Source organism: Elephantulus edwardii, unplaced genomic scaffold (assembly GCF_000299155.1).
Source record: "Elephantulus edwardii isolate Elephantulus edwardi_28Jun2011 unplaced genomic scaffold, EleEdw1.0 scaffold00063, whole genome shotgun sequence".
In the NCBI taxonomy this organism is placed as follows: Eukaryota; Metazoa; Chordata; class Mammalia; order Macroscelidea; family Macroscelididae; genus Elephantulus; species Elephantulus edwardii.
The window spans coordinates 12,758,983-12,771,820 of NW_006399813.1; the positions used below are offsets into that span (position 1 = coordinate 12,758,983).

The following is a 12,838-nucleotide window of genomic DNA, read 5'->3' on the forward strand; positions in this document are numbered from 1 at the left end:
ATGAGGTGGATTGATTCAGTGACTGGGATAATTGGGATGGGAGTGTCAGAGACAGTGCGATTGGCACAGGACAGAGCGGAGTTTAGGGCTGTTGTACATATGAGTCGCAAGCGACTCGACGGCACATAACAACAAGAACAACAACATATCCCTTTTAAACAGTTCTCTCCCTCACCTGTTTCAATACAATATACATCATTCCTCCCCTCCTTTTCTGTCTTCCTCAATCCTGATGTCAGGCCCATTTTACAACAGTGGCCCTAAGGTCAATCATTCTTTAAATGATAAATTATGAAATTCAGAAAATTAACAGCTTACAAATGCCATTGAGTTTGTCTTCTCTGATATCTTAGTATGGAGAGGATTTATGAAAGCTTCTCATGTCCTATTATTTCTTTTCTTTTTTAATTGTTATTTGAGTAAGATTTTACAAAGCAAATTAATTTTTTTATTCAACTATTCACAGATTCTTTATTGTTTTTTATTTTTGCATAGTATTCCATTGTGTAATTGTACCATAATTTCTTTATCCATTCGTCTCTTGAGAGACACTTAAATTGTGCCCATTGCTTTGCTATGGTAAATAGTGCTGTAGTGAACATAGGTACGCATATATCTGTCATGGATCATGGTATAATGAATTAAATACAGCACACTAAGGATCAAAATATACTTGAGTGGAGACTAAGGTGTGCCTGATACAGTCCATGGTGTTTGCAGTCACCATGCAAACACCATGCATCACTTACTATGCATCAGAGAGCTGGACAATGACTAGGGATGATAGAAGGAGAATTGATGCCTTTGAGCTGTGATGCTGGAGAAGAGTATTGAATATACCATGGAACTGCTAGGAGAATGAACAGTCTCATCGTGGAGAGGGTGAGACCAGACTGCTCCTTGGACGCGAGTATTCAGAAACTTCGTCTGACATACTTTGGACGTGTTGCAAGGAGGGACCAGTCCTTCCTTCGAGAGGGATGTCATGCTTGGAAGGGTGGAGGGAGAATGCAGGACAGGAAGACCCTCAATAAGATGGATTGATTTAGTGACTGGGGTAATGGGGGTATGTGTGTCAGAGACACTAAGATTGGCACATGATAGAGCAGGGTTTAGGGTTCCCCGTGAGTCACAGGCACATCAATGGCACATAACAAGAAGAATGGTATTTATTCTAATCTGTTGTTTTTGGTATAAATCCAAGGGTTCAAATACACTAAGGGCAATATTTCTAATCTATTGTTTGGGGAACTAGGCTTGTAATTCCCTTCTTTATTATGCTTTACCTATCTAATGCCAATAAAAATCTCATTAACAGTGCACCTCTTAACATATCTCTTTTACACAATACCATAAAAATTTCATTTTTTGTTACAGGGCTGTGACTCCCAGATGAGCATGTCAGAAATGTCATGTAGTGGAAGTACCTCCTCATGTCAGTCTCTTGAACATGGCTCAGTTCCAGAAATTCTCATTGGCCTGCTTTATAATGCCACAACTGGAAGACTATCGGCAGAAGTGATAAAAGGCAGCCACTTCAGAAATTTGGCAGCAAACAGACCACCCAGTGAGTGGATTCTCCCCTCCCCTTTAATTCTAATGTTTTCTGCTCTTGTGGGACTCTCAGTGTTAGGGGCTTCAGTCCTGTCTTTTAGTGTGAACTAATCAAAATGAAATGGTGTCATAATAAGCTAATCTGTTTCATGTTTTCTATTTCTAGTCATTGAGAAGTAGGAAAATTTGGAATTCAAAATATTAATTGTGAAGTGGCAGGACTTTTAATTTTTCATAATGACTGAATATAAATTGCCCTCATCTAGCCATTATATTCAAGTATTAGGAAAAATGAACAGGGTCTTTAAGAAAGTGAATAATATTCCACAGATATTAACAGGAGTGTAGATAACTCTTGTTAATTGACAATCAGTGCTGTGTTTTCTGTCTGCATGCAATAATGAACCAATTTACTTCTATTTTTTCCTTCTTTACTCCCTTAACCATTTAAGAAATTATTTCTTCACATTTCTTCTCCTTTAAAGCTATAAGCAGTACTGCCAGCAGAGAGTTCTAAAATGGAAAAACCTTTGCCATTGCCAGGACACAGCAAAGAACAGTCTGGTCTTTACCCTAGAAACCAAGGGAAAGCAAGATAGCATACTCCTGCCCTGTCTCTTGATCTTATGTTTCCTCTAGCTCACGGGGAGTAAGGAGGGAATTACAGGAGTGCAGAGAAATTGTCATCAATGGACATCTCAAAGTAACTGTTATTGCCAATGACTGCTCAAACTGGGAAAATAGCAGCTTCCTCATATTTTCTCAAATCAAAGTTGATAATGCCCTAAAGTAAAAATTTTGCAGGAAATCTGAACAGTGTCCCTTAGATTTGCTTAAAGACTCCTATGGCTTTTGTGAGCAATTTTTTATTCAAAGTATCAAATAATTCTTGTAAGAAGGGAAACGTTTTCTACCTTTGAAATAAAATAATTCTACTTCTAAGCATTCTAAAAATCCTAATTGTAAACTGTCCTTATTCAATGATGATGAAAACTCGGAAAAGTGTACTTGGTTTGCCCATAGCGACTGAGGACTTTACTTTTAATATATGTCAGGGAATATGTCTGTCCCTGAATTAAAAGTGAGAATGCTATACTTACATTCTTTCCTACCCATGAACAAGTGACCTAACTCTTCTAAGACTGTTACTTTAAGTAAGATTATGTCTTTTACAGGATAGTTGTGTGATTCAAATCAGGTAAAGATGCTTAATCAAAGGATGGAATTATTTTTGGCCCCTTCTTATTGTAGAAAAAAGTTTTTATTCAGACAGTTGACAATTACTATAGTAAAAGATTTGAAAGTGACTTTATTTCTTTCATTTACTGACACTTAAAATGCAAACTGAAAAGACTATGAAGCTTGGTGAAACCTGTGACCAACTCAGGGTTACATACTCTGCCTTCCAACTTCAGATTCAAAAAATGTCCTACACTGTGCCAAAGAAACAAAACGTGATTTGGCTCACATTTAGTCACAGGAAGTTTACCACTTTTGCCTTGGGTACAATTTAAAAAATAACTAGTAGATATGAAATTGAATATGCTAAAATGCAGCAGAATGAAATTATATAGTTTGCCTCCCTATCCCTTCAGTAGCCAATTTGAGAGAAACAATCAGAACTCCAGTGGGGAAGGGGCATGGTGGAAAACAATCAAACAAAAGAAGAAATGACTTGTCACAAGGAGAGATCATGTTATCCAAAATACCCAGAAGTTCACCAAGTTGTGATAAAAACATTTGAAGGTTTGGCATCTACAACTTAAGAGTGGCTCTTTCAGATACAAGAGTAGGCAAACAATTAGCATTATCTTAAAATTAAATCTTCAGTATCAGATGGTTAACAGTGTTGTCTGGAAGGTATCTCGTGAACATGTGTAAGTTAACATTAAAATAATTACATGAAATTGAAAATCTTTCTAGATTAAAATGAAAGATAGCTTATAAATTTATTTTCTTTTGCTTAACTTAATGTTGTATTACTTTGTGGGTAATAAAAGTGCTAATTACTATTTTGTGGTAAATGTAAAATTTAGAATCATAGCCCTACAGTGACTTTTATCCAATCTTTTAGAGTCTTAATTTGCATGATTCTATGTTCAATGTACTTTGAACCAAGAAAATATTATTATAACGATGTCCCCTTTAAAAAAATAAATTGTAGTTTTTGTTCAAGACCTTTAAAATTCTCATTCTGTGAAATTTATCCCACAACCCTTTTGTTCAACCCTCTACCTGAATTAAAATGCTAAAGTTTGTGTTCTTCCACTTCAGTGAACAGTGTTTCCTCTTTAATTCTAACCTTTGACCCTCTCTCACCCAACAATTGACATCTGGTCATTATTTCTTTTACTGCTTTCCACCCCCTGTTGTCAGATGGACTGTTCTGTTGTCTAAAACACTTGATAGGTGGACAGGTTTATATAATCCGAGGTGAGTTCCTGTAGAGGCTAATTGGATGTTGTCTTTTCATGCAAAAACAAAATACCCTAAAAGTTGCCAGCAGTGAAGCTGTCCACCATGTTGGTTTCCAAACAAATTGCACATTTATTATCTGTGGTACTTTAAATAAAACTAACTTAGACTGTATCTCTGATTATGGATGGTGGTATTCAGAATATCTATAAAACAAGCAAACCTTCCTAAAATAAAATATTTTTTCATTCATTGTACTTTGATTCCTATGACAGAAATAAAAGAGCAATTTTGTGATAAATACTGCAATTGTTTTTACTTAATTACATTTTGAGTTGAAGTACACATGATGGATCAACATGCTGAAGATCATTTGCATGAGTCTGAAAAAACTTAAAAATAAAAAATATTTTATAAAGAGGATTTATCTCCCAAATTATGAGACATTGGACTTTACATTTCACTTTGTACACTAAACATCACACCAGTTTGTGTTTATTTTTTTAATCTAATTCATTAAAATAATCCAAGATATCATACATAAAACTTTGCATTAAATTGTGCCAGAAAGAAGCCCTCTAGTATTTCCAACCATTAGATAAAAAAGTATATTAAATGTATTCTTGCATGAAACCAGGAGAAACTTTTACTTGGTTTACTAAAATTTGAGCCCTTAATGTATTAGGCTTCACTTGAGCCCTTAATTAAAAAAAATAAAAATAAAACCACATCCATGCAGAGATTTTTTGACATTTCATCCTAAGCTGTTTTGATGTCACCTTTGCCTTCTTGTCTTCCTCTTTTCTCTTCACCATTTGCCTTCATTTCTATTTGTTTGTTTATCCTTATTCTCTGAAAACACAGTGGAATGCTTTAGTCTTGTGGCTAATTAAGCTTGCTAAGTGTTTATTAATGCTATGATGTCCTGCTTAGTGAAGCTAAATGGGAACGGGCAGGGGGGATAGTGGGTGGTCGAGGCTGGATGGTGGGAGGGTGGATGAAGGATTATGAGGTATACCTTTAAATTCTAACTGTAAATGGGCAAATAGTGAGGTCAAGATATTATTACCCAAAAAATACTTATGGCTCCAAAGTATTCACTATACTTGTCACATTTTTTAAGCATCTTCACCAAATTAGAATGGTTTAATTAATGGTCAAATTTCCATTAAATATGGTATACACCATATCCTTATCAACCATAAATACTTCGTCTTCTTAGAAAATGTTGCAAGAAAGTTGTTTTGAGTTTGTTTCAAATGATGTTTGTGGTATGTTGTTTGTTTTGTTTGTTGTTTTTTTCTGTAGATACCTATGTTAAGTTAACACTGCTGAATTCCATGGGCCAGGAGATGTCCAAATGCAAGACATCCATCCGCAGAGGGCAACCAAATCCAGTGTACAAGGAAACCTTTGTTTTTCAAGTGGCCCTATTTCAGCTTTCTGATGTGACACTCATACTGTCTGTGTATAACAAACGCAGCATGAAAAGAAAAGAGATGATAGGCTGGATTTCTTTAGGTCTGAACAGCTCTGGAGAAGAGGAACTCAATCACTGGACTGAAATGAAAGAGTCCAAAGGACAGCAAGTCTGTAGATGGCATGCCTTGTTAGAGTCATGATGAATGAGTAGAATCAAGAAGCAATCTCAATCCAGGGCAGCACTAATTCTGATTACAGCATCACTGTTTTTCTCTAGCTACCATTTGAAGATCTGTTCTTTGAAGAATCATATTCAACATTCTACCACAATGCTTTAAATTTCATGGAAAGAACATCAAATGTTTACATACACGAAGAAAAAATGTGTCTCTGAGAGAGCTTGTTTGGGGAAAATGAGAAAGTTTTTTCATTTTATCATTACTGTTAAATTAATAATCCTTCACCGGTTTAATAACATGCTTTTGGGTAGCAGTTTATGTTATCAAAAGAGCCAGTAATTTCATTAAAAATTGCAATTATGAGTGTATTTTTTAAATCATATTTTTAGTTGCAACTCTAGTACCACTCTGTCTCCCATAAAACATGTTTTGTCTGACCAGTCTTTGATATTTAGAAATCTTTAATATAAAAAAAAAAGTAATTCTCCAATTCTATGCCAGGTCTCACATGAGGGAGAATCTCAAACACATAGAAAATTGCTTTATTTCGGGTATTTCCTCGCTGTGCTCTTAGTGTCATTGTGCCTCAGTTCTTCACAACAGCACTAGATCTAAGTGCAAGCAAGTACTCATTTTCACAAAAGTTTTTTTAACATGTTATAAAAAAAATTCTTTCTTCATTTGCCTCTGCTTTTGCCTGATCCAAAGGGACCAAGTCACTGCACTGATCCCTTGCGAGTCTTTTAGACAGGTTGTACTGTAGAACTATGTAACTTTCTGTGGAAAGCACTTCCTGTATTCTCGTATTCCAATGTAGGAAGCTAATAGAGCAAGACTTTACAATCACTTTCGACAATGAACTCTTTAAAATTGTGGTAATGTGAAAAATACGTTTTGGAGTTTTTTTATAAACTGTAACATACGGTAGCTAAGCTGCTGAAAATTGAAAACAATTCAAGTTAAAGAGAATTTTCATTATCTACTCTGACTATTTTAGTAACCAGCTCTCTATCCAGCAGGTAGCATTCAAAATAAACCGTTCTCTCTTGAAATCGTCAGTCTTACTCAGACAATTGACATTTGTGATCTAAGGACTCACCTGTGCTCAGCGTGAATCAGAACATCATGGTAGATACAGTAGTGAGAGTCCTTCTGAAACCTAGTGACTTGTGACTATAGTTTATGAAATTTACAGGTACGTTCTTCACCGTGATGTCATCCTGTGCCTTTCACGTAAGTTATATTTGCTCATACAGCTTGAAAGTTGTATTTGCAAAATTAGGCCTTCAATTTTTATAAATGTCAAGATTCCTCAGAACAATGTCACAAGATCTTTATTTCCTTGGACTTATGTAGAAGTTGTATAACGTACTAATTTTTTTAAATGGCAGGGCACTTTCATTTATTGTTTTATAATCTAGGAACTCTGATTAATCAGGAATATTATAAGGTACTGTCTTTTTAATTTTGCTTCTTACTCAATATATGATTTTATGCATATACTTTATTAATATAGTATGTTTTGTATATATGAAAAATATTTTACTTTTTTCTCATTTCTAGTTAAATTAGACAAAAAATGTTCAATTTACTAATTACTGAAATGCAGTATATCATTCATTGTTTCTAGTACCAGCTAAGTACTATATATTATACTAAGCTAAAACTTCTTATTACCATTTTAACAAAAGCATACATACATATGATCATTTCAGCTTGGATGTACTGAATGGCCTTAAAAATGACACCCAAAAGACAGTGAGCTCCTGATATTTTTTTTTAGTTAAAAACTGGCAGCTCTGCATACTCATATACATAAAGTATAAGGGGAGGGGAGAAGTGCTGTATCGGACAACGTAAAGTTTTAAGAATGTAAGTTAGGGAGTTGAATTAAAGGGGAAATCTACTGTTTCATTGTTGCGCCAACTTTTTTCCATTGTTGTGGTTTTTTGGTGTTGTTTAAAAAAATAAATTCATTTATAGAGTTAGAATGTGATTCAAAGGCATAAAATTTATTTAAGGATTTTTACCAACAGTATAGAAAAAAGATGAAGGTGGTATAGCTTTTACTGAAAAATTGAATGTGAACATTTTTATGCTACAAGTATTTTTTTTTCCTGGCTTTGAAATTACTGGCTACAGGCTGGCAATTGAGATCCTATTAATAAAAAGAATCACTCGTCTTATTTGTAGCTGTAACAAAGCGTAATCAAACATGTTAATAAGACCGGCTTGGTGCTGTCACCTCTAGTGAGAAAAAGACATGACTAAATGTCATTTATTAAACTACTTTTCTTCCAATAATTCCCAGAACTGTGGGTGTGCTTTGTTATATCCTTAGGGTTTTATAATTTAGTCTAAATATAAAATCAGATTTGGCCTAATCATCCATTAGTAAAAAATCAAGGAAGACCCTACCTCCACTCTAGCTGCCCAAGTCCTCAGTGACTATAAATTATATCTAGATGTGTGTGACTGTGTGGTGGAAATGTATATAGCAGCACGCGTACACACACACACACACACACACACACACACACACACATCATATTTTTAAAAGCTCTTTTTTGAAAGTGAAGATGCTCTGACCTTTTCAGGTATCAGAATAGAAAACATTTCTCATGTCTATGGATTGTTTTTCTTCTATGTACTTACTAGGAATCGTATTTGGTTTGGGGTGCTATCTGCTGCCATGCTCTTTCACACACAGCAAAATAGACATCTTTTTATCCTGTGGATTGACACAACTTACAGTAATTACTCCCCCAAAATGTCTCTTCTTTCAAAAGATGATTAAATAGGGCTCAAGAGACCCACTTCACTCTACTGAATCTAATGTACAAGACAGTACTTCTGCTTTTTTGTATGCTTCAATTTGCATGAAAGCTTAGAGACAAAATCCTATATTCCAGTAATTATAGCAAATAGGGGCCCACTGGTGGGCAGCAGGTGTTGGCTCAGAAACTTGAGAAAGACAACCCACTTTCTTATTGTTCTATGAAAATCCCCCAAGTTTTATAATAAAATAAGGTAGTCCAAATATGGCAGTTGGCTGGTAGTTATGTGAGCTCCAGAGTCTGGAATTACAGTCTGTATTTGTCTCCCAGATGAACTGTGAAATGTAGTTGTTGATTACTTACTGCCCAGGAAACAAAGTATATTTCAAATCAGGAAAGCATTTGTTTAGTATAATACTCCTCTTACCTTTCAGAAGCTTTCTTTCAAAACCTGTGCCTTCAGTACTGTCGATATTCTGTTTGAAATTTATTTGCACATTATCTCACAAGGCATCCAGTGACTTTTCAGGAATGTGGTATTTGATGACAAAATACATAAATTGGATGATGTTTTTTAAAAGGAAAAACCAGTGGGCTAGTACCTACACTGCCTACTCACTGTGTTGTAGATAACTGCTATCTCATCAGCTGTTGTGATCCATGTAGCAGCATTATTGGCTGGTTTTTCAGATGTAGATAACCAGGCCTTTCTTCTTCATTTGTCTTGACCTGGAAGCTGCCCTGAACCCTGTTCATCATAGCAACAGCCAGGCCTACAACAATAGATAAATGAAGTCTGTGTTTATGCAAAGGCCAGGAATTGAATACCAGTCCCCTATATGGAAAGTGAGGATTCTACCACAAAGCCACCACCGCCTTCCTGAGTAACAGACACATCATATAAAGTTCTCCTCTGTCTTTTGGGGTTACTGTGAGTTGGAATCAACTCCGCAGATGGTTTGGCGTTTTGTGTAAACCATTTCATTCAGTCTAACTCACATGCCAAGGCAAATCATCATTCAACTAGGTAAACCAGATAGTTCACAAAGGATTTTCCAGTTGATACAAAATCGCAAGATCCTATTAGTGTGTTAATAGAAGGGAGTGACACTCAGGTTGATTGCAGAGTGGAGGCTAACTACAAGAGTTAAAGGATTTCAACCTTATAAGGAGGCTCCATCTCCCCGCCCCCCCCCCCCCCGACTGAAAGACAACACTTCTTGTTAAAATCATTTTCATTACTTGCTGTTGCACCATTTCCCCTAGCCCGCATTGGAGGGAGCCGCCAGTATCCTCATCACCAAACTTAATACTGAGCACAAGTTTATTTACAGTTATTTAAAACGTAGTGCCCACCAAAACGTGCAGTCACGATGATGCTGACAGTGATGGTCTCCTAAGATTGAACACATTCATCAGGGAGCCTAGTAGGTAAGGCTTTGTACTGCTGATCCACAAATGGCGCCTCTCTGGCTGCTCTCCTTGGGAGAAAGGTGAGTAAACCCCTGCCGTGCCATTTGTAGCCTCTTAATAACCACCTGGATGGTCAGCTATGCATTTGACCAACTTGACTTCAGTGAGTTTTGTGGGTTTGTTTTTGTTGGTTGTTTTTTTTTTTTAACACATTGAAGCATTGTTTTCTTGCTCACAGCTCTACAAAGTAAGTAATATTAGCAACGTCATTTTGTAGGTGAAGAAAGTACAGCAGAGATAGGCAGACCTGGCTTGTGCAGCGTCATCCAGTGAGTAAGGAAGGACTCAGGCTCTGATGAGAACACAGGTGCCGGTCAATTTGTAAAAAGCTCACACTCCGGCTCACTGCCTGTTTTTATTCTATCACTCTTCACACATTGCAAGGGAAACATATCTGTTCCTTAATAATCCTATACCACATTAAACAATTTTGAATGGCAGAGCTAGAGAAAGAAGAAAGAATTCATAAAAGAGAGAGAGCGAAATAAAAGACAAAATACGACAAAATTTTCTCTCTCAGAATATAAAGGGTACTTTTGTGTCATAGTTTCACATAGCTTTGATTTTTTTCCAAAGACATGATAATTATGTAATTTATTAATTAGATTCTGAAAAGTATATTAATCCATTTGTTGTGTCTCTTGACCACTGTCATGAGTCTAGGATATTTTATTTATGTGTGCTTGCCTTTCTACACCCTAGTATGTATTCTGCATGTGCCAGGCCTGTCAATGACAACAGGGCATCCTGGTTTCTTCTGTGCTTCTACTAGCATTTATGTTTTTCTGTACTCATTACACAGTCTGCTGGAATTACTGCTAGTTTGATGACTTTGGATGATTCTACTTAATCCTGTCAGGTCACTTTTAGCTCACAACAAACAATACACGAGACTTTGTTGCACCGTGGTAAAGTGCTGTAGATCAGGAGTTCAAATCAAATAGCCTGTTCTCAAGACAAATGTGCAGGAGTCTGCTTCCACAACGATTCTCGGCCTCAGAAGCTCTGTGGGAAGTCCTGTGCACAGGGTCACTGTGATAGTCCACCGTCCATGGTAGTAAATTCCTTGTTTGGTCTTTATGTTCCCTTCTCCTGAAAGTTTCTTGAGTACCGTCTAGGGGAACCAACCCCTGACTGATCCTCCAGTGGGTTTTCAGAGGCAGGTAGTCACCTGGGAGGGGCCTGACCATCTTCCTCCTGCAGAGCAACAGATGGATTCAAACCCCCAGCGCTTCCTTGACCCATAGAGTTGTTATTGTTGTTGTTGTTGTTATACCCTTGACTCAAAGCTGACCCTTCAGTGGGTTTTCAGAAGCAGTAAATCACACGACTGCAGAGCAGCTAATGGATGCATACAGCCGCCTTTGGGAGGGCAGCACAGCTCTTCACCTCTAGGTCCCCAGAGCAGCCTTTAAGGGGCACACCAGTAAGAGGCACGCAGTACATTCTGAACCAAGTTCTCTGTGGAAGAAATCACTAATACCATTGTATCAGTCTCAACGTACGTGAATCTTTTGTTGGAGTTGAATTCATTTATTCTCCCATTTAATAAATATTGATGAGTTCGTGCTGTGTGCCAGCAGAGCTGTGGTGACTTCGTGGTAGGGAGCTGCACTGCTTACCCCAAGTTGTGCAGTCCGCTGCTCCGTGTGAGAAAGACGGGCAGTCTCCAACTGGGCAATTTGCTGCCTCTGAAAACCCACTGGAGGGCCAAGTACGGGCTAGTTCCAACTCAGCAGTTACTAACAACCACAACTATATGCTTTGTTGTTATTCTGAATATTAGAGATAATAACTTTGATAGACAAAGTCTTTGTCTTCATAAAGTTTGTATTCGAAGGTGGGGAAATAACCACAAGCTTATGGAGGGTTTTTTGAGACCAGTCCATGGGAAAGGACATCATGCTTGGAAAGGTGGAGGGTTGACCAAGGAAGGAAAGGCCCTCAATAAGATCGATTGACATGGTAAGTGTAATAATGGGCTCAAGTGTATCAGAGATGATGAGGATGACGCAGGATCAGACCCAGTATAAATCCATTGTTCATGGCATCACTATGAATCATAATACCTAACAACAATGGTTAGGAGCGAGGGCTCCTAAAAACAGAATAATAAAGTGTTAAGATGGTGGCATGCATAGATTCTTGGAGTTTAGAAAAGAAATATGAAACTATAGTTTTGAAACTTGAGTTTAACAATTTTTTTAAAGAATCATTATTATTTTCTTTTTATGACAACTGAGTTTGTGTTCCAGAAATCCATTTCTCATTTGATCTTAGGTGGAGCCCAAGAATTTCTATTTTATTAAGATGACCAGGAAATGCTGTCTGAGAGAGACAGGTAGAGAATATCTGGTTTGTTACATGGAGTTCTTGGTAGCAGTATTCCAGTGTCCACAAGCACTAAGCATTAGTGTGACAATTAAGAGAGCCCATAGTCGGGGTTTCATTCCTGGCACAGCTTCTCAAATGCCGGCACCACCTATGTGGAGTTTGCTGTGATAAATTAAGAAAGATTAAGATAAGACAAAGGCTAGTGTTATTGAGCTCCTTCTAGTGTTTCCTTAAAAAGAAATAATGGGGAAAAAAGTCATATTTAATTATGAGTTCCTGTATGTTTGCATCCACAACAACTCTTTTTCAAAATGTTCTTTGGTATAATGAATCCTGTAGTGTTGATCTTAACGATTCTTGAAAGTTTCTTTGGCTCATTGTCGAATATTTCCTGCCTGCTTGCTTTTGTGATGATAGGAATACAGCAAAGAGAGTCTGAAAATGTACTTATCTACAAGACGTGTTCCGTTCCAGAGCCACATTTTTCATGTTGTGAAAAGTAGAAAAGGGACCATTTAGATTTTCCTCCGGTCACGTATGTGCACATTGTCTTCTGACATCTCTTACAATTGCACAGTGCCATCATTTACCGCCTCTTATCAACTCCTTGATATAACCTCCCTTCTCCTTCACCATGCTCATCCATTCACTAATCTCTTCCCCCTCTCCCTCTCCTCCCATCCC

At 37.1% G+C, this 12,838-nt stretch overlaps 1 protein-coding gene across 2 annotated transcripts in view; it reads left to right on the forward strand.

Annotated features, from left to right (window-relative positions):
* Positions 1-6,886, forward strand: part of SYT14 (synaptotagmin XIV) — a 220,860-nt gene extending 213,974 nt beyond the window's left edge. Inside the window, exons 5-7 of one of the 2 annotated variants that reach the window (XM_006887952.1) lie at positions 1,378-1,567; positions 3,931-3,987; positions 5,278-6,783. In XM_006887952.1, the coding sequence (XP_006888014.1) occupies positions 1,378-1,567; positions 3,931-3,987; positions 5,278-5,591 (561 nt within the window). In that variant the 3' untranslated portion in view covers positions 5,592-6,783. Of the gene's footprint in view, positions 1-1,377; positions 1,568-3,930; positions 3,988-5,277 lie in introns of both variants that reach the window. The other variant, XM_006887951.1, reaches the window with a different exon arrangement.
* The last annotated feature ends 5,952 nt before the right edge of the window (positions 6,887-12,838 follow it).